The sequence below is a fragment of the Paramormyrops kingsleyae genome, chromosome 4, assembly GCF_048594095.1.
Source record: "Paramormyrops kingsleyae isolate MSU_618 chromosome 4, PKINGS_0.4, whole genome shotgun sequence".
Taxonomy (NCBI): Eukaryota; Metazoa; Chordata; class Actinopteri; order Osteoglossiformes; family Mormyridae; genus Paramormyrops; species Paramormyrops kingsleyae.
In genome coordinates this window covers 36,908,916-36,931,768 of record NC_132800.1, presented here as the reverse complement: position 1 = coordinate 36,931,768, position 22,853 = coordinate 36,908,916, and the positions used below count along the sequence as shown (strand labels likewise).

General features: G+C 45.6%; 1 protein-coding gene across 6 annotated transcripts in view; it reads right to left on the bottom strand.

The window, feature by feature from the left end:
• The window catches only part of LOC111846215 (cadherin-18-like), a 114,892-nt gene that overhangs the window by 40,021 nt on the left and 52,018 nt on the right, over positions 1-22,853 (bottom strand). For 4 of the 6 annotated variants that reach the window (XM_023816223.2, XM_023816219.2, XM_023816218.2 and 1 more), the window contains one exon: positions 9,727-10,199. In XM_023816223.2, coding sequence (XP_023671991.2) covers positions 9,727-9,957 — 231 coding nt within the window. In that variant the 5' untranslated portion in view covers positions 9,958-10,199. Of the gene's footprint in view, positions 1-9,726; positions 10,200-10,840; positions 10,932-14,571; positions 14,592-22,853 lie in introns of those variants that run through there. The other 2 variants (XM_023816221.2, XM_023816224.2) reach the window with 2 other exon arrangements.

The following is a 22,853-nucleotide window of genomic DNA, read 5'->3' as shown; positions in this document are numbered from 1 at the left end:
CTCCCTCAGTCCAAGAACTTGTTGTTTACGTGGGCTGGTATTTGCGTATTGACAGTACATTTCTGGGACAGGCCGCAGGCCCACCATTGCCTAGGATTGCTTAAATCGCTAAACACTAAACGGGAACGAGGATTAAACACAAATCCACAGTCAAATATAAGCATATGGAAAATAAAACTGTTTATCGTGGCAAATATGCTGAATTCCTAATCGCATATCTGGTAGAAAACAAATTTTAAAGAGCATCAAGGCGCTTGGTTGCAGTGTTCATATTACATACAGTTATCCTAGATATTTTCATTAATATGGTAATTTAGAGTCATCTGAGTAGAAAGTATTAGATTAACATCAGCAGATAAATGTTACTTCCCCGCAACTCACAACGGTCACATCTCAGGCGTAAGCAGTGGGGTGGTGTTCACCTGATCACACGCACACATAATCCCACCAGCTTTGAAGTGCTAGGTGAAAACAGATGACATTTATGATGGCCTGGGGCTGGATTCGAACCTGGGTCACTGGAGTGGATGTAAGAGGTTATGGACATTCAAAACCCAGTGACCCTGAGCAGGCTACGTGATGTAGAAGATGAATGCCAAAATGCTGCTGGCAAAGGGACTGTTCCAGAAATAATGGCCTTATTGTGTAACCACTTTTGTTAGCGTTAATGCTAACCAGGACCACTGCCGAAGATGACTTTCCTGCCACCAGGATTCCTCAATTATCTTACACCAAATGATCTTGCTTGCTGCAAAACTAGTGAGAGTTCCACTGGGATGAAATTCACCTTCGGGCTTCTGAAGGCAAAAGCAGACTCCGTGAACCTCAAACTAAATATACAGAGAATATGCAAAAATCAATGAAGTGCTTTGATTTTTCAGTTTTAATGAAGAACAGACTAAGAACCATGAGAGAGGGAAAAAACAAGAAAACAGTGATGAAGAGCATCAGTTTCATGACCACTGCCAAACCTGCTGTGTTATACATCTGCACTCTCCCGGTCCCTATTCTGTGTAGATGTGCCTGGAAGGAGATAAATGTCTGGGGGCTGCAGAAGCAGCCATGAATATGGAGTAGAACAATACAGCGATACCCCAGAGCAAGGTACTTAACCTGAATGGCTTGGGTACAAATCCAGCTTTATGATTGAATATCACAATAGGTAGCCAGTCAAGGGGACGAGGTTAGACCAACAGCAATGTTGTTATTTTAATGTGCATTCAAGGCTACAACAGGAATTGTGTTCCTTCTTAGTTTCTAGGCAGCATGTTCTCTTCAATGCTTTATTGGAGAACGGAAAATTGACTATGAATCGGGCTGCTTTAGATTTAAATATTTAACAAGAAACAGCTGCTGAATTAATTGTACTGCGCACTAGTGCCTTGTCAGGGTGAGGAGTTTTGCACATATGAGGGAAGCTAAGGGCTATGACAGACGGAAGCTAAGGGCTATAATGGCCGAAAACTAAGGGCTATGATGGCCAAAAGCAAAGGGCTATGACGGCCGAAAACTAAGGGCTATAATGGGCAAAAGCATAGGGCTATGATGGCCAAAAGGAAAGTGCTATGACGGCCAAAGAGCTTCTGTCTCCTGTCATAGTCACCCATAGCGAGCAGATCTTAGCAGAGGTGCCAGGTGAATCCTACCACCTATACTGGGCAGCAGTGATGTAGGACTGTGTTGATGGAGAATCACAGTGGTGACAATGGCAATGACACCAAATTCAAAGTAATTCAAAATGATTCAAAGTGATTGAAAGAAGGTAATAATGAACAAGAAAGAAGAAATGTGACTTTCATAGTAAATTTGGAACATTAGAAAGGATGTATCTGGATACAATGATACAGTACGGTTGACCAACCGATACCACTCTGAATCCATGGAATCCATTAAGGATTTTGAAACAAAAAAAGCTAAACTAATGAGCATTTGTGAATTGAACATGTCTAATAAATTCCTCAACCAACCAACGGCATCACTGTTACACCTGCAAGAGGACGACCAGCAGCAAGTTGAACTCAATCATCATAACCATCAACATGCCTTTGGGAAGTCTGAAGATTTTGAAGGAAAACAGAAGCTCTTGCAGGATTTCTGTATACATGGTTCTCAAGACCTGACAACTCCTAATAGCCAGGGGTTCCTGTTAACTAAGACCAACAAACTTTTTTGCTGAACCAAGAACTTTAGCTTTGAAGGACTCAGTACAGTGTTTGTATTTTTCAAATATTCTGGGAGATGAGAACGTGTTTGTGTTACAGTTTGCTGGTGCAGATATGTTCACTCCTCCTTGGTCTTGTGCATCTATTTATGTATGCGTGTTGTATGGGCTCGGGTTTGTTGATGTAAACGCTTCTGGGGATACTTCAGCTTGTACAGTACATTTCCTGAAAAGGAATTAAAGTTGCACTATCCCCAGATAACCAGCTCCCAGTGGACACTGTTTATCTGCGTCTTCCCTGACACGGGAGAATAGGGCAGACAGTGTGTATACCGGTGATGTGGGTGCCGGTGATGTATCTGAGCAGGGTCGTACTTCCCACATGACATGAGCAGCCCAGAGGGAGTTGGGGCAGTTAGTTCTCACTCCTAAGGTGGGGGGTGTGTGTGTGTGTGGGGGGGGGGGGGACAGACATGTGACAGGTTCGGCTAAAGGTTCTTGCCCCCTTTTTTCCATACTGTCAGTGCTCAAATGTGACTGGACTCGCAGAGCAAGGAAAGAGGGAGAAAAGAAAAAAAAATATCACCATCACACAGTTTTCACTCAAACAACAGGGTCGTACCAGAACACAGAATTGCTACACTTCAATAGCTCGATAAGAAGGCCTTTCTTCCCCCAGATCTGATAGATTTATGTGCAATTGTTAAGGGACCCATTACCTCATTCAGACAGGATATATCAAATCACTATTTTCAAATCACACACTCCAGTCCTGGAGTCTTCAGCACAAAAGATAACAGCCTTTCTTTTTTTAAACCCTCATTATATATATTCCTATTGTACCTTTGTTATTAGAAGAGGGGCACAATAAAACGAGTGTAGAGATTAAAAGACTGCTGCAAAGGAACGGAGAACGAGCACTAAGGCAGAGCTTAAGGTAGGAATCTGTGGTCGGAGCTGTTTCAGAGGGTATGTGTGCTTTCAGAGTCAGGAAACAAGGGCTTTCTGCCCGATCATCTCTTACAGATAATGGTAACAGGAAAAGTCAAACGACATTACACCACTAGGTTGTGAGTTCACATCCTCATAGACTCTGCTGGTATGTAGTTTGTGCGAAACCCTCCCTTAGCCCAAAAAGATCGTGTATATGGCCTTGTGATGAAAAAACAACATCTGCTACACTCTCCTTAACCGCTGAGGTCTCGTAAAGCTTGATTAGTGTTTCACTGTCCACGGCTGAGGTGTCAGTCTGCATGCCCGGCATCCTGGCTTTCAACTGTACCTGTCGGAGCCTAGCAGTCTCCCAGCCTCTTCTGAAACACTCACACAGCTTTAAAAAAGCCCAGGTTCCCACAGGATCCAGAGTTCTCCGTTTGCTGGCGCAGTGCTGGTGTCACACTGGATCACTGCAGCTCCTTTAACGATGATCGCTCGGCTGGCCCTAACGGACCCGCTGCTGCCTCATAGCCACACGTTTCCTTTTTTTGGAACTCTACTGAGAAACACGGCTAAACCCGTTCCTGGCCATCCTGCCTCAGTCAAACCTGCAGCTGACAGTTCTATGCTGTGTCACTCGGGTTGATACTCAAAGTCCAAAGCTGTGGGTCAGACCTGCAGGAGACAGTCATACACTGTAGCTTTACTGCACTGGAAATAACTCCAAGGTACCTCAGCAGGGATCGTCAACATGTCTGTACACGGACAATTGTGTCCTTGGCAAGAATTGTCTGTGTCTGTGGTAAAATACTCCGTAGGCTACATTTTAAAATATCATGTCCCTGGTAAAACCTGCATTTTGATCACAGCGTCCCTCAGACTTTGCCATGGTGTTGACCTCTGTACCCCAGCAATAAAAGCTTAAGCCTCATTCAGTCTGATGTGCCTATTTGCATGCTGCTTATAATCTGCACGATTAATTTGCACTACACAAACATGCCCCATTATCCTATGTTACATCATGTCCCTTTCATGTTTGCACTGAAGCTCCTTGAACAGGATTTACACGTGATTTCCCGAATGGAAGAATATGAAAGACAAGAAGCCAGAATGCCTGAGATTTCAGCTGTTTGCTGTATGATGTGTTTGCCGCGTGTCATAAAGGTCATTTCTAGCTCTAAATTAATGGAAATTACACACTTAATACGCCCATTTTAATCATGAATGTCTTTACTTGTTATTCTTTGCCAAACATAAGTAATGCATGTTAAGCCAAGACTGTTGATGAGGACATCTACATAGAGGATTATGGAGCTCTATTGAATGCTATTTTGAAATATAACTAAATGGTCAGCTTTAGCTTTCTGAGAAAATCCAATAAGTGGCGTACCTTTCTTATATCCACGAAATCTGTACGATTGTGGTAGCTTTACTTTTTTTTTTTTTTTACATAAAATTGTTGCTAGGGCAGAATGATAAATGATTGGTTCAGAGAGATAACCAATCAGATTGTAGAGGAGGTGGGCTTAAGCCACTGGAGGAGGCGGGAACAACCAATCTGATGTCTTGGTCCCACCTCCTCTAGTTGCTTGGATCCACCTCATCTACAATCTGATTGGTTATCTCACTGAACCAGTCATTTATCCTTCTGCCCTCAGGACATCTCTGTATGAGTAAAACTCCTGTGAGCTATCTGTACCTTACAAGGTTATTGTTGAACAAGTGCTCCACTACTCTAAACCGCTACTTAGAGCCATGGTGACTTCATCGGCAAGAAACACAAGTCTAATTGGTCCAGAATCAGTCCAAAATCCCAGCAAATCTCATTTTTATAGGCCGGCTTAACCTTAGCTGTTTTAAAAGCTGATTATACATCCATAACGATTTCTGATGCATTTAGAGGTCTGTGATTATTAAGTCAAACTGATAAAATGCCATTATGTCTGTGACATTTGTTTGATTTAGGGTTAACTGAACCCTTTCTCGCTCAAAGCCATATTAGACGGCATATTAGAGAATGTGGGAGAGGGAACCACAGCACATCAATATTGTTTTACTTGCTTTTACCAGAAAATTCCTCTGCAAAAGGATTATTTGATCAGGTAAAGGTCTCCGTGTTCTTTGGGCTGCCAAATTTAATGTGCTGCCTTCCTTTTTGAACATATTTTTTTTTTATCCCATGCAGCCATTTTGAGAAAACCTTTTACAAGAAATGTGAATTTGTTTGGAACTTTAAATGACACATTTTACAAAATACTCTCTCATCCACTGTTCCCTGCCTACCGCTTTGCGAAAGGTAAAAGTGCGGTAATATTTAGCTGATATCCCAGCCGCCTCACCGAGATCATAGCCAGGTTTAGATTCATTCTTGCGTTTTAAGAACCATTTTTCCTGTGCAGGAGGTAAAGCCAAAAAGGGACATACCTCAGTTTGACAGGTAAAAACCAATGTGTGTTTTATTCCCGTAGTGCTGGGGAGCAACTGATGCTACCCGCTACCATAAAGTAAACAGTGAGTAACGTAAAAGGCAAACAGAACTACTGAGCTTAAGGTGCTTCTAAAAGGAGGTATGCAGACCACGCTCCTGCGTAGGTGTGGCCTAGGTGCTTTCTCAAGCTTTTGACCAACGGTTTCACTCATTATCTTGTTAAGTATCTGCCTCTCACCCATCCGAACAACCCCCTTGTCGTAAGACTTGACAGGGAGTCGCTTCCTGTGTGGCGTCACCTGCGCTGTGCCTAGCGACACATTTTTGGGGCGAGGTCACGTGAAGCCTTTCTCTTTTCGAGGTGAGGCGCTAATGAAAGTCTTCGCAACTTGATGTTCTTTTATTGGCAGCTTAACATAGACGTTAAATGGGGCTTACAAGTAGCTAACTCCACAGGCGGCCCCGACGTCCTTAATACTAAAGGATGCCAGCCTTCCCACACTAGCTAAGGAGTGAAGGAAAAGACCTCCCTCACTCGAGAGTATCCTTGAACCCCCTGAAACATCCCATTGAAATGGCATGATTTTTAAGACTTCAACACTGGCAACAAATGGCATGCATCTCCTATGCAGGGCAGGGCTTGTCGTTCCTGGGGCTCCACAACAAAAAAAAGTCCCTTGTCCCCTCTGGCCACTCCGCCCTCTTCAGATGCGTGAAAAACTAAACAAATACCTACTAAAGTCAGAAGACTGTAGCAGGCTAGCTGGTTAGCAGAACATGCTGATTCACCATCTCCTAAATAAGGAATTCCTTGTATTTAATATTTAGTGTAGTGACTCTTTGTAGCCAATAGGGGGCCAAACTACAAAACCTTGGGGGCCCCATGCAAAGGCATGGTTTGAGTGGTGGTAAATACTGCTATGAAGCTGAGCTAAGAGTGTATGGAAGCCCTATGTGGCACATGGAAGCCCACAGCTAGAAGACGTTCATTAATATATTATCCTGCTCATCATTAGCACCACGCATGCTGCATATATAAATATGGTAAAAAAATTATGGTTTGTAAAGGCTAAGCTGTATTATACATGTAAAGAAGGTCATCGTGAGGAAGCCTTTTAAAATTTAAACAGACGTTGCATGAAACAGGCTGTTTTATTGAGAGATAAAAGAGAAATAACAAGGATATCGATAAAAAATATTACAATAATGATACACATTTTTTATAGATATTAATTATTCAGTAGCTCTGAATATGATATATTTTATAATTTGAACTGCAGATTCATTTATCCAAGTGAGCAGTAAAATAAGACCAGTCTAATCAACAGGAAAGGCTTAGGAATTCTTTGGTGGTAAGTATGCGCAGGGGCTTTGAATCCCCAAGGACACGTAAATCATTTACAGAAATATCAAATTAAAATTTCTGCTCTTGATTGAAAAAATGGCATATGTAGTTCGGAAAGTGTTGCACTCAGCACTCTTTACACTTGGGCTGGTGAGCAGCGTGCGAGTTTCCCTGCCTCACACGGGGGATTTACATTCGGCGTGTGACAGTTTCAGGGCACGCGCGGCGACGCCGCAGTGATTTACAGGGGACTCTGGCCAGCGTCCGGGTCTTTGCGTGGGTGACGCCGCTCCCTGTCTGACTCTCCCTCGCTGCACTCACTGCGCTTTTATGGTGTCGCGGATAATCGCCGGAGCGCATTAGAGCCTCGGCGCTGCCGTGTGGGAGTCCGGCCGCTGCCCGGCCCGCTTAAAACTACCCTCTCTGGCTGAAATGCATTTCCACTATATTTACACGGTTGGTATGTAAGTACAAGCTGATGGCAGCCTGCTAACCTAATGCAAATAGCACGAAAAAGATGTGTATACGCTGTGCGTACGGGTACACACGCATACGAACTGACATTCACATACTGACAGCACTCATTGTAACCCTGTACAGCAATAATTATTATTACTATCATTATTGTTATTAAATCAGACACACCGCTGAAACAGCACTAATCAAATACATATCTTTGCATTATAATAAATCAACGCTCTTTAATGAATAAATATATAGATGAACAGCAATTACAGGATACTTCATGAAGCAACGTTAAGCAATTTCAGGTCAGCTTCTTGTATCCTTTGCCGCGTCTGTCGCTTTGGAAAAAACTGCAATAGTGTCACTAGGAAGGTACTGCATTGTAATAAAAGCGATTCAATGGGCAGACAATAGCTTACAAGGCGGAGTGGAGCCAGAGGATTTGTAACACGGTACTCGATCCTAGCAGCGGGGCTTTTCTGATGCTCACGCCTTAGCGCAGCGTAGATTGGATGGATGCTTTCGTAACAAACGTTCCATGCTGATACACCTGTGCCTCGGGGGGAGCGTCCCTATTGGCTGGTCTCTTGGGAATAAGTTTCGGTTCCGATGTAAGGTGGGACCTGAGGTTAAAAATAAGACACCGCGGCACTGTTTTAAATTTGCCACACCCAGACGCGCGGCTGCGAGTTGCGCGTGTAAACGTCACGGCTTGGCTGAGAAATGAAAGCGATCGGAACGGGTGCAGGTGCACCGCATCCAGGGCACGAGGAGGTCAGCTGCACGTGATGGCTTCCATCTGAAACCCTGGGACTATCTCCAAGCATTCAGATTCCACCGCTAGCTATTACTGTATCAGACAGTGTACACACATTACTAATGTGGTAACCACTAGTGTTATATCAACAGTTCCATTATTAAGCAATCCATATCCATAAAATGAGCTGTAATAATGTCAAAGGTACATTAACCATATGCCACATCAGCCATAAAATATTGAATTATCCACTGTTCCACAGTACGGTACGCAGTGGTAAAACTAACCACAACATCTACCATGTGGCGACATCCAGTTCCTGTGAAACATTAACTGTACTGGATCCTCATAAACAGGAACCATTTGGGATCCACGCACCACAAACATTAATTGCATGGGATCCACGCACCATAAACATCAATCGTATGGGATCCACGCACCATAAACATCAGCCAAGCGGTATCCATGCAATGAAAATGGTGTGGTAGTAATCAGTCTAGTTTTGGAGCGCCTCTGGGAGGGTGGGTGATGCCACTGCATCTGTTGCATCTGTACAGTATCTCAGATTAATGTTATAGCATGTGAGTAACAGACAACCCTCAGCTGCGTTCAGCTGGATATGCTCAGCACTGCACACATCAGCTAAAAAAATCATAAGAGCCACAGTTTGAACGCCAAGACCACGTGGCTCTTGAGGACACTCTAGTTATTCACTGCGGAGAGAGAGGGGGAAAGCTACGCATTCAGCTGAATATTACGTGCTTTACAGTAATAAAAGCAGCATCGCATGTATGCAGTGCCATACTTATGGACCACAAGTGAGCGTAGCACTGCCCAAAATGACCCCAGCTCTGCCTCCTGTGACCCCAGCACTGCCTGAAGCTACCCCAGTCTTCACTCAAGCGACCACAGCACTGCCTCGAGCTACCCCAGCACCACCTCCAGTGACTCCAGCACTGCCTCAAGCAACCCCAGCACCACCTTGAACTACCCCAGTACCATCTCCAGTGACCCTTGCACTACCTTGAGTGACCCTAGCACCGCTTACAGTGACCCCATCACTGCCTCAAGCTATTCCAGTCCTGTCTTGAGCGACCACAGCACCGCCTTGAGGTACCCAAGCACCACTCTGAATGACCCTATCTCTGCCTCAAGCTATCCCAGCAACTCCAGTACCATCTCCAGTGACCCCCGCACTGCCTCCAGTGACCCAGCACAGCCTCAAGCTACGCCAGCACTGTCCTGAACAACCCCAGCACCACTTCCAGCTTCCCCAGCACCTTCTCCAGTGACCCGTGCACTGCCTTGACTGACCACAGCACAGCATCAAGCTACCCCAGTCCTGTCTCGAGTAACCACACCACCGTTTCGAGCTACCCCAGCACCACCTCCAGTGACCCCTGCACAGCCTCGAGCAACCCCAGCACTGCCTCCAGTGATCCCTGAACAGCGTTGAGAGACCCCAACACTGCCTTTAGCAACCCCAGCATGGCCTCCAGTGACCCTAGCACCACCTCAAGCTATCCCAGCACTGCTTTTTCTGACCCCAGTACTGCTTCCATTCATTTTCACTTAAGATAAATATCACCACAGGAGACATTATTCCGGCAGTCATTAAATATGGAGGATCTTACCTTCCCCACGTACTGAGGCTCCGATCCTATGTGTTCTTCTAAAACGAAAAACTGGTTCCAGATCCAGCCACGTTTAGGCCGATGGTGAATGTCCTTCTCCACCTCGATGGCTCGGGTGTGGTTCTTCGGTCCCTTGATGGGACCGTGCTGGGGATTCCCATAACTCCTTGGGACAAAGCTGAGGCACACCAGCAAGGGGCAGAGACAGAAGGTGCTGAAGGGGACCCACATGGTGACGAAGGGCTGGCGAATTGCCCCCAGAGGCCGTGATGCGATGCAAAACGGTGCTAAACCCAGATTAGGCGAGTCCAGAGAGTTCTGTTAATGTCCATGGCTGCCCATTAAGGGAGAGACTTATCCTACTGACGTCATGCGTTTGCTATCATTCACATTGTGTGCAGAGGAAAAGCTGATTTTTGTGGGTTCCGATCAAGGTTTTATCAGTAGCTGAAGCAGATGGTCATCTTGGTCCTCTGGAAAGAGAGAGAGGGGAGGAAGAGATAGACGGGTGGTGTCACATTACATGAAAAGTTGTAGTCCTCTTTTGAAATGTAGAAGCTCACCAGCCAATATGTCATCAGCCAATTACAACTCTCCTATATCCTGTTGCTGCCTATTTAAACTGACACATCGCTCGTATCACCAATAATTATATCCGTAAGGTGGAATGAACGAACAAAACGACACAGGAAAGAAATCCCATTCATCTGATGGAGTTCCTATGTACCTGAAAACACGAGATAAAGGCAAAAAATGTGGCGTTTCTCCATCATTGCTATATTACTGGCCAGGGTCAGTCCTAGCAAAGCTTCTTTTCAGGTGGATATCCATGGAGAAGATACAATTATCCAGAAAACCCAAGGAACACAAGGAGTAGCTTGAAAACACATGAGATATGGGAGGCCAACCCAGGAGAATTAAAACATCAGCTTATCATAATGAGTCATTTTTATGGGAACAGAAGATTCCTTACATGTCTGGTTTGATAATAAATGTCCATTTCACATGCCTTTTAAAACTTAATACTGGGTCTTGGACTGAAAATGTCAAGGTGGGTAAGTCAGACATAGTTACAGAGCTCACTGTGACTGCACTAACATTGTGTTGTTTTTACCTATATGTCCGCTCCAAATCGCCGCGGAAAGATGTGCTATCTGTCATGTTGCAGTTTACCCAAGATGCAGCAAAAAAACAAGAAATATTTCCTGGATGACACAAAAAAAACAGACTTTCCAGCACACAGAACCATGTCACATGGAGACGAGGGAAAGGTATGGGGGGGCAGGGGAAGCCAGGTGTGTGTGATGGATAATACAGCACAGGTGATGTGGATAATAAAGCACGGGTGATGTGGATGACACAGCACAGGTGGTGTGGATAATACAGCACTGGTGATGTGGATGGCCCCGACACGTGATTCCCTTCCTGGATTTCGCACGGAGAGGAGGAGTCCCAAGGGAAAGGTGAGTCAGCGTTTTGCCCGCCCCCTGCTCCATGATTGGCTGACTCGTACAAGGTGGGCAGACGCATGAAGCCTTCAGCGGGAATATTTTGCCTACAGACTGTAAGCTGGAACTTACAGTTTCTCATAATAAAACTTTTCGGCAAAACAACGATAAATCATTTCAAATTTGAGCATTATGTCTAGGTGCAATAAAAAGAAATTCCCATGGTTCACCTGTGTTTATTAATCTAAGCTATACAGAATTAAGACAATAAAATATTCTTGTTCAGGTTAACTAAATGGAGAAAGAGACTGCGCACGTCTACTTTGTGGAAAATGTTGTCTCTGCTGACCTACCGTCTGAGCACAATTAGCTCCATATTTTAAGGAAAGGTAGTATTTGTCATCTGAAAGCCTTTTTCTTCATGAAGCAACTGGCTTGACCGAGAGAACATGTTCTGTAACTTACGTTCTTACTGACTCAATGCACAGCGATCACGAAATTAACAGAGACGGCAACTGTCATCTTTAGCAAACTTTTCATTCGCTAAGAAAGCCCTGCAGGCTTTGTGCAAAGTGTGGCGGTGCTTAGCATCCTCGCTACGCAGCAGGTACGGCTAAATCATGATTATAAGGCATGATTATAAACAGGCTCTGATTAGCTTCCACACCTGCACAAAAGCGTATGATTAATTAGGGAAATGAATGCAGTGTATTTTTGCTTTGATTTCAGAACGCCTTCATTCTCTATTCATGCGGGCCGCACGCCAATATCACCAACAGGTGAAATCGTGCGTACCCTGAACTCATTAATGGTTAACAATAATGAGGTGGGTCGTACGGTAAATATTATACCATCCTACAAGAAGAGAGATTGAAATGAATGGAAAGGCCTCAGCTTCTGCTCTCTGTGGACCTTACCGGTTTGTTCCTGGACTTCCCTACAGGAAGGGAGTGAGTGCATTATCAAGTAAACCCAAAGTGTGGTTGGGAAATAAAGTGTTTCATGTCTCCATCCATATCCAGCATCTCTGGCTGGGGCAGGGCTGGCTCCCCAGACGTGTAACTGGATCTTTTCATAGCCCCAAGCCAGCGGTGTTCTGGACACGGGACCATGCGATTCATAAGGATGGAGCGGGCTTGATGATGGCCCACCGGGCAGAGCGATGCGTCTCCATTTGGGGGCTTGGGGCCTCTCGGACCGCGGATGGAGGCGGATATTCCGGCCTTAATGGAATCCTATATTTCACGCTGCACTCTCGGCACGGCTGTCCCAGCGTCCCAGAGGTGATGGAGAGTGGGAAAAAACCCAGACGAATCCGGTCTATTAGCCCACCCGGTCTGACTCTGAATGAATACAGGAACTGTTGACAAAAATCTTCTGGCCTCCCATTTTTTAACCCTTATCAGCAACTCTATCAATCTATCTGCCTACCTGTCTGTCTGCCCATCTCTCTGTCTGACTGTCTACCTGTTTATCTCGCTCTGTTGGTTTGCCCGTCTGTCTGTCTGCTTGTCTCTCTGTCTGTCTGCTCGTTTCTATGTTTGTCTGTCTGCCCGTCTGTCTGTCTGCTTGTCTCTCTATCCGTCTGCCTGTCTGTCTGCTCGTTTCTATGTTTGTCTGTCTGCCCGTCTGTCTGTCTGCTTGTCTCTCTATCTGTCTGCCTGTCTGCTCGTTTCTATGTTTGTGTCTGTCTGTCTGATTGTCTTTCTGTCTGTCTGCCTGTCTGTCTTCTCGTTTCTATGTTTGTCTGTTTGCTTGTCTCTCTGTCTGTCTGCTTGTCTCTATGTCTGTCTGTCTATCTATCTCTCTGTCTGTCTGTCTGTTCGTCTCTGCCTGTCTGCCTGTCTGTCTACCTCTGTCTTTTCAGAACACCAAATAAAGCACCAAATTAAAATGAAATAACACTGATTGCCTTGACGGTCGTCCACAGCCCTGATAAAACTGCTGTCAAAAGATACGATAACAGTAATGTAATTAAAATAGAATAGGGTAAGTGTTCCAGTTCGTAACCAAAGCACTAACCAGTAACTTATCAGAAGGTTTGTTTTAGGAAGACATTATTGTGTGAGACATCTTTTGTGTGAAAAGTAAATCAGAAAAATGCACTGAAACTTCAGTCTACTGACTTCAGCTATGCATGTACCCTGCCTGGGGTCTGGTGCAACATTACGCCTCAGTGTGAGTCATGCGTAGAGAGTATCGATCATTTTGCCTTTGCTTACGGGCTCTACAGTAGGCCACCCTTGGGTGTCTGTCCAATCAGAGCCAGGGAGCTGAAGGAGGAACTCCCAGCCCACAGAGGATGCTTAGATTTTCTGTTCCCGGTATTAATACAGAATCCACCTGCTGCAGTTGGTGGCATGTTCACAGCACATTTAGCCCACTGACGCACGGTGTAAACGCTGATACCTTCACCCGCGCTGTATGGGGAAGATCAATCTTCCTTCCCTAATAAGCTGGAGACAGAGAAGCTTCATGAAAAGGGAGTCTATCCAGCTGGAGATTAATGAGGACGTCAGCAGCGCAGTACATCCAGGCTCATGCTGCTCACTTCTCCCTTAATTATTCCTCCACGCCTCTGGTAAGGAGGCGCGTGTTTTCTAATCTTCCCCTCTTTCGCCGTGTTCAGTGACGGACTCAATGCTGCAGTCCCCGAGTCCCCAGGGCCTGGCTACTGGGAATGATTCCTTAATATGGGATTAACAAAGTCCCACGGATTCCCTGCTGGTGGGGGGTGGGAAGCTGATTTGCCACCTTGACATGCTAATTTCAATCTGTGCTCGGTCCGGATGCCCAACTTCGGAAACGCGTTTCATCCTCCTGATGATCCCGCAACGGGAGCCGAAACACATGCATTACACTGATGAAGCGGAGAAATCGGAACGGCGGTGGCCTTAGCCAAGTGACAGTGACTCCCGGTGACCTGAACGCCACACCGTGGGATTGACCCACCCTCCCTCTCGGCGCGCTCCGCACCGCTGCCCGTCGGACCCGCCTCTGTCTCTGTCGCTGCCTGTTTGTGCGCCGATGTGTGCGTGAGTCCCGACAGCGCTCCCGGCCATCTGAGGCACATGTCCCACTCGCGCGGTTTACGGACTTTAAAAGGATGCAGCAGCAGCGATCTCATGAGCATTAAGAGGCTCACACCTGTAATTCTGAGGGAAATTTGGCATGGTAACACTACGGTGTAAGCGGCAGTACCTGTGTAGTACAGAAAAGAACAATCGCACTTGGGAGACGAGCCGGGAAAAAGCCAGGTAAAGTGCCCCCCTCCATATACTGACTGACACACTCACCGAAGCACTGACGTTAAGTTCCCACCCCCTCCCCCCCGGACTCCAACAGCCCCGCCACACTGCCTGTGATGCTCCGCCAGTGTGGTCCGTCCGGCCCTTACCCTGTCCGAGGTCTGGAGGGGGACTCCACGCGGGGGGTGGGGGGGAGGTGTTAATAGGTCCCACAGGCGCCTGTCATTTCCCGCCGCATGCCGGTCGGCGCCCAGCGATCCGCCTCTCAGCAGCGCGCTCCCCAGTCTGCCGGGCCAGTGTTGCTCGCCTGCTGCAGCTCAGGAGGGGAGCTCTGATTGGATGGCCCCTCGCACGCACACACACACTCCCAGGCAAACACACGCGCCCACTGCACGCACCCACCGCACACTCCTCATACTCCCTCCTTTCCTCTCCCTCTCTCTCTGGGTTCTCCTCCACCTCTTACTTTCTCAGCCTACTGCTCTCTTATTGTTTCTCCATCTCTCTCTCTCTCTCTCTCTCTCTGTCTTTCTCGCTCTGTCTCCTTATCCTGCTCTCTCTCTCTCTTTTTCACTCTGCCTCCTTATCTTGGTCTCGCTCTCTCTCTCTCTCTCTCTCTCTCTGTCTTTTACAGGTATTCAGTGGCAGATTCTAGACAAGCATGCAGAACGAAGCCCAACAAATTTTGTTATAATACACAAATGCGTCAAAAAACGGGTTGAGTGGGTGAAGTCTGGAGACTGTGGAACGAGGGGGCGCTAGAGCACTAATTAAACAGGGGTGAGGTGAGAGACGGCAAGAGGAAGAGGTGTGATAACAGAGAAACTGCTGGTTGACACATAATCGTCTACATTCCGGGGTCTTTAAGGGCCAATTCTGATCCGATGATTGAAATTCGGGTTAAATGCATGACCTGGTCAGCTGAAGCTTACTGGTCTTGGGGCAGCTTCTGTGTCCCCATGTACACCTGTGTTTTCAGCTGTGTTCTTTGTGGTGTTCTGAGGAGAGTCACATATGCTCTCGTCCTTTTTCGTGACCGTGAGCGGGTACTTTTGCCCGGTGAGGAAGCCCACCTCCCAGGCCAAATGACGTGAGTGGGGGCTACAGACATCTCTGCAATTTCTCTTTTCACCTCGAGATCTCTGGGAGCACCAATGCGGGAAACGGGGGACGGACCGGGGAGCTGATCTGATTGGCCGAGGCCTTGGCGTGCCTGCATGAATGCCTCTGGTCTTCTGCTGAGGACAGCGTCAGCGTCTCCGGCACTGACTTGCACCGCCGCAGCCAGCTAATCAGGAGAGGAAGGATTAAGCAGCCGGGTGAATCTAATTCAGAGCCTCCGGTGTGTCTGCCAAGAACCAGATGAACGCCCCTCACTTAAGTGTGCTTTCTCTGCACGCTGTTGCCTGCATTGGAATGAAGGTCGAGCCCACGTCGCATTTCCTTCATCGGCACCCGTGCAGCTAACTGGCCACGCACTGAAGCAGCTAACCAAAATGATTCTCGCATCTATAAGCACTAATATGTGTGTTAGAACAGTGTAATTCCTCCAGCCCTGATCCAGAGCTGGTCAAAGTAGCAAATAGATGTGTGAGTTTCATAATCAGGCTGTAAATAAGACAGTAAGGGAAAGTGATTATTTGTCATTTTTTACAAACCACAGCATATGCAGTGCACAGTGACAAAATGTGCCCTCTGCATTTAACACACTTGTCACATTGTGACGTACTGTAGCAGGGGGCAGCTAATTCAGCACCCAAGGAACAGTGCTTGGGGGCGGAACCTTGCTTAGGGTATCTCAGTGGTACTTTACAGGTCGGGGATTCAAACCAGCAATCATTCAATGACAAGTGTCCCTAACCAAATCACACAGTAGGTCCAGTGGTTTATGAGGCTAATTGATTTATTCTAAGGTTTTTTTCCCACTCACATCAAAGGTAAGTCAAAGGTGCCACCAAGAGCATCAAATAAACACACACACACACACACACACACACACCTACAGGTTTGTAATTATATCTTTGTGGGGACTCGCCATTCATTTCTAAGGAGGGAAACGATAATCCCAACATGACGACCTTAACCCCAACCCAGCCCTAACCTTAATCATAAGTAACCAAGCAAATTTTAGTTTTTTAATTGCATTCACTAAAAATGGTCCCCACAACATCAAAATAACACACACACACATGCATTCCCCCTCATAAATAAATAATACTTTAATTCAAAGCTGAAAGCATTACATCCGCATCCTCTGCACTCATAACTCTAATTCCATGGTGGACCAGCTCACCAGTATTTCCTGATGCTCTTTTTTGCACATCATGCTCAAATGTGTACAATTGCACATGAATCTGTGTCTTCAGTAACTGCAGATTGATTTTCCTGTTAAGATCTTTGTATACCGAACCATAATTATAGTACATCCCTAGCAAACTGCAACATATTCTCCTGTCTTGGAGATCCATGGAGGGAAAGAGAGGCAGGGTGAATCTCAATATGCATACTTGACCATACTTGTGTTCTCGTGTACCTGTTTTGCATCATCCTCCATTGCCGAAGGCCAGTTCCAATACTAAGAACAAAAGTACAGAAGACGGTACAAATCCCTGGATGTTGGTCTTGCTTCGCCCCAAACATCCAGGATACATCAGTTGCATCTGTGCCCAATGAGACCAATCCCATGATTCATTGCGCCCCAAGTTCGTTCTTGGACGGCAAGTTAGCGAGACTACAGATACGCTTTTTGCATTTTCTGTCTTGAGATTCACCCACCGTATGCCTGTATGTACGTCGTATTTTAACATTTCAGTGTAAATTTTATTTCCCCTACATGGACATAGTATTGGACATTTAAGAGGATTATATGTTAACCAAAATGGATTGAAATCTAATTAACATCTTGAAAACCAGTACTCCTTTTGCCTCTATAATTAAATGGACTAATACCTGATTAAAATTAAAATAAATAGCAACATCATACAAAGAATTATGGGAAACCCCTCTGACTGAGCATGAAATTTACAGGAATTAACAGTGCTAGTTAATATGGGAAAGACTGTAATGGAAACGAGTGACCAGCCCAAAGTCTGGGTGAGACTACAATGAGGACCTTACAGTGGGGATCTTACAGTGAGAATCTTACAATGAGGACCTTACAGTGAGGCAACCCATCACAATGCACTTATAACAGCAGGACATCAGCCTCGTACATAACGTAAACATATTTCCGATATTTCTGATGACATTCCTGTCACTAACCAGTGACTATGTTGTCAAGGGAACTGTTGTCAAGGAATCATCTTGCACTCCTGACTTAGTTGTAGGGCATGGGTCAATGCGCTTCCAAATCCTCACTCAGCTAACATGATTCAAAAGAAGCTATATAGTGCACTAGCTACACCTGTCATGCTTTTATATGACAGTCTGTTTTCTTGAAAACATTCCTAAGACTCCTAAGAGCACAAGCCCTGCTAGAAAGAAGTCAGTAGCGTCAGAAAATGGATGGATGGATGGATGCAAGTGCCGTCACATGTCTGAAGTAAGAGCCAGTTTATACAGCTGCGCAGTCATGCCAGTGTTAAAGGAGATAAGCTAAACTATGTCTTCCGCTGCTGTCTCTCACAGGCACCCATCTCAGACTTTCTAAACACCAAACAGAGCGAAGCAGCAGACCCCTGCGAGCCATCTCTGTCATCCTGAGAGCCTCAGAGCGAAGCAGCAGACCCCTGCGAGCCATCTCTGTCGCCCTGAGAGCCTCAGAGCGAAGCAGCAGACCCCTGCGAGCCATCTCTGTCGCCCTGAGAGCCTCAGAGCGAAGCAGCCGGCCCCTGCGAGCCATCTCTGTCGCCCTGAGAACCTCAGAGCTGAGCAGCCGGCCCCTGCGAGCCATCTCTGTCGCCCTGAGACCCTCAAAGTGAAGCAACCGGCCCCTGCGAGCCATCTCTGTCTGGCGATGGGACTCCCGTCCCAGAAAAACTTCTAGCCAAGCTCACACAGACCTTCATTTAACATCTAAAGCCTTTCCCACTTCCATCCTTGATGACTGAATGCAGGCATTTGCGATTAGATGCAGAACTGTCTCCTTTTCAGACACTAGGCTGCAGGGGGTTTAAGACACACCAGCTGCTGCCAGGTGAGTTTCCTGAGAAATCAGAGTAACATCATGTTTCTGCTTTCATGCTCCCCACCTGTTTATTTTAGTCCTCTCAGCCTTTACTCTCCCTCTACAAACCCCTGCATTACAGTATATCATCGCAATTGCTACCCTCCTTCACATCAAAACAGACACTGAGGTAGAAGTAATACAACAGCACGTCCAGCTTTATAATAGTCTTTATCCATAAGGTGCCCTAATCCTGTTAGATTATGATGCTCCATCCAGTGTGAGCATGGTGCTAAGACACCCATGGCAGGCAGATTAGACGTCACGTTAACGCCTGAGAGCGTAAGCTCCGCATTCCCTAATCTGTACTCTGCGGACCCTGCTGGTTCTCTGAAATAGGCACTCCGCAGTACCCCAGTGATGGGCATGCGCACAGGGGAGTGGCAGCTAGCCTGTTCGCTAATGCCACATTGAATTGTGGGTACCGTAGACAGAGCAGCATCTGGCCAGGCATCCGTCTGCTACCATGCGGCTGGATGCTTGGAAGTGAAAAAGCCATGGATCGGAAGAGCAATGGAAAAAAGAGAGATGGTCCTCCCAGTGCCATCGATTCCATTCCTCTTATGTTCTCAATGTCTTCTTGGATTAAAAAGAGAATTGTTTTTTTTTCAATACGACACACTAACAAAAGATACAAAACTTTTTTCTCTTCTTCAATGGGGAGTGTGGAAATATAAGCATTATCTACTGGCTGAAAATAAGTTTATAGAAACTTTTTCATATATATTGCATGCTTGTAGATTTGATCAACAAACGAGTCCCTTTCTCGAGTTCTCATTATCCCAAAAACAGCCTGGGATTCACTTTGGGACTGCTTTTCCTGCTCTGGTTTATGACATTTATCTGTGCTCTAAAAGCAACTGGCTGCGCAGTCAACAGGCATTTGGCTCATGAAATGCTACGGCAAACAGTCCTTCCTGAAACTACACTCACGATGTTAACCAGTGTGTATCCCCCTTTTTCTCTTTAAGCTAATCTAGAAAACAGCAACCTCTAACAGAGGGGTTTTCCAAAACTTCATTTCCAAAAATGTATACAGACATGGACAAACCTGTTGGTACCTTTAAGGCTCATTGAAACAATGCTTTGTTTCTCCTAAAAAGTGATTGAATTAAAAGCAAATGTCTAATGTATACCTGCATGCCTTTAGTACGTGATAGAGTTAACCAATAAAAAATTAAAAAATAAATGATTTGTTGCTTTTTAAAACATATGTTAAAATAGTATGAACAGATTTGGTGGTACCCCTAAAGAGACTATTTATTCTTGCATTACAGTCATGTTTCAAACTAAGTGTTTAACCTTAATTAGTATCACAGGTGCCTTCAAGCTTTTCATCAGCCATTCAGCCAATTTAAAGGGAAAGAACATGTTGCTGTGTTGTTTGGTATCATTGTGTGCACCACACTGAACATGGACCAGAGGAAGCAAAGAAGAGAGCTGTCTGAGGAGCTCAGAAAGAAGATTATAGATAACCATGTTAAAGGTAAAGGTTATAAGACCATCTCCAAGGAGCTTCATGTTCCTGTGATGACAGTTGCCAATATTATTAAAAAGTATAAGGTTCATGGGACTGTAGCCAACCTCCCAGAATGTGGACACAAGAGGAAATGCAACCCCAGGTTGATCAGAAGGATAGTGTGGATGGTAGAAAAAGAGCCAAGGAAACCATCCAAAACCATTCAAGCTGAGCTCCAAGGTGAAGGTATATGTCACCTTCTGATCGCACCATCCGTTGCATTTTGAACAATAATGGGCTCCATGGAAGACGACCCAGGTGGGCTCCACTATTTACAGAAAAACATAAAAAAGCCAGCGTGGAAATCGCCAAAATGCATGTTTACAAGCGCCAAAGGTTCTGGGGGAATGTCCTTTGGACTGATGAGACAAACCTGGAGCCTTTTGGCCAGTCACATCAGCTCTATATTCACAGAAGGGAAAATGAAGCTTTAAAAGAGAGGAACACCATACCTACTGTGAAACATGGAGGGGGCACCATACCTACTGTGAGACATGGAGGGGGCACCATACCTACTGTGAGACATGGAGGGGGCACCATACCTACTGTGAAACATGGAGGGGGCACCATACCTACTGTGAGACATGGAGGGGGCACCATACCTACTGCGAAACATGGAGGGGGCACCATACCTACTGCGAAACATGGAGGGGGCACCATACCTACTGCGAGACATGGAGGGGGCACCATACCTACTGTGAAACATGGAGGGAGCACCATACCTACTGTGAGACATGGAGGGGGCACCATACCTACTGCGAAACATGGAGGGGGCACCATACCTACTGTGAGACATGGAGGGGGCACCATACCTACTGTGAGACATGGAGGGGGCACCATACCTACTGTGAAACATGGAGGGGGCACCATACCTACTGTGAAACATGGAGGGGGCACCTTACCTACTGTGATACATGGAGGGGGCACCATACCTACTGTGAGACATGGAGGGGGCACCATACCTACTGTGAGACATGGAGGGGGCACCATACCTACTGTGAGACATGGAGGGGGCACCATACCTACTGTGAGACATGGAGGGGGCACCATACCTACTGTGAGACATGGAGGGGGCACCATACCTACTGTGAGACATGGAGGGGGCACCATACCTACTGTGAGACATGGAGGGGGCACCATACCTACTGTGAGACATGGAGGGGGCTCAGTTTTGTTTTGGGGCTGCTTTGCTGCATCTGACACGGGGAACCTTGAATCTGTGCAGGATACAATGAAGTCTCAAGAATACGAAGGCATCCTGGAGCGAAATATACTGCCCATTGTCAGAAAGCTCAGCCTCAGTCGCAGGTCATGGGACCTCCAACAGGATAATGACCCAAAACATACAGCTAAAAGCACTCAGGAATGGCTGAGAAAAAAAAAAAACATTGGACTATATTCTTAAATGGCCTTCCATGAGCCCAGATCTAAATCCTATTGAACATCTATGGAAAGATCTGAAAATTGCAGTGTGGAGACTCCACCCTTCGAACCTGAGACAGCTTGAGCAGTGGGGCAAACTACCTGCTGGCAAATGCAGACGTCTCACTGTGAAGTACAGAGATCGCATGTTGGCAGTGATTGCTGCAAAAGGTGGTGCCACAAAATTATTAATTAAGGATATAATCTTTTTTTCGTCTGTGGCATTATCATTAGTTTAATTATATAAAATATTCACCTGAATCAATAACCTAAAGCAAAGTCTGACTTAAGGAATAAACAATAAGGGATGATATTAAACTTTTGTCAGTTTCCAGTTAATTCAGAGATAGCTGTGTTGGTTTGTTTGTTTTTTCTTGTGGAAGGGTATCAACAAATTTGTCCATGTCTGTATATTTTCAAACCATGCCTGTTTTGCAGCTCCTTATTGCCTCAGTTTCTGATAGCATGTCAAAAACTGGTTGGGAAATTTTATTGCCAGCATCCCCCCCCCCCAACAACACAACGTTGACAAGTCATACTGCTCCATGACATTTTTGTAAGACGTAAACGAGTTCATGGACATCAAAAGGTTGGGAACCTCTGCTCTATTCCAACTGCATCCCTCTTCCGTGCACATCAATGCTAAGCAGGACTTATTTTTATTCAAAATAATTTCACATTTTATCATGCCAAAGGAAGCATGTTTATAGGGTTTGCCTTACAGATTGAACTCTCTGCACTTCAAAATGGCCAACTGCAAAAAGAGCAGTTATTTGTATGTAAATGAAACACAGATGATTAGCTGTTTATTATTGTTTAAAATTACTCCTAAACTGGCAATTCAGCTCGCCTCACTGTCTCAATGTGTGCGTGACACGCACCCTTGACAGAGTCATTAAGATTTCCAAGAGTAATTGTTTCTTTGACTTTCATATATTGTTTCTGTGTCAACAGAGACCTTTCAATTTATCTTGGGCGTCAGATGAAAATACCTCTGCGGGTTGCCATGAGGAGGATGAGCGCAGATCTGCAAATGCAATGCGGAGCCGCAGACCTGAAAGATAGCCTTCCACAGCACATCTTCTTTTTAAACCTATACAGACATTCACCTGCCTGCAAATGACACGTTCTCTTCTTCCTATTAAATGCCATGGCAGACAGTTACACAAGCGACATGGTGAAATATTCCAAAAGATATTTTGTGATTTACTGCACTGAGGTGTCTGACCTAAAGAAATACATTCATTTTAAATATAATATGATTTACATAGTTAGAATGTTCCGACTGAGAAGAAATCTCAGTGTTGGTCCAACGCAAAGTTTTC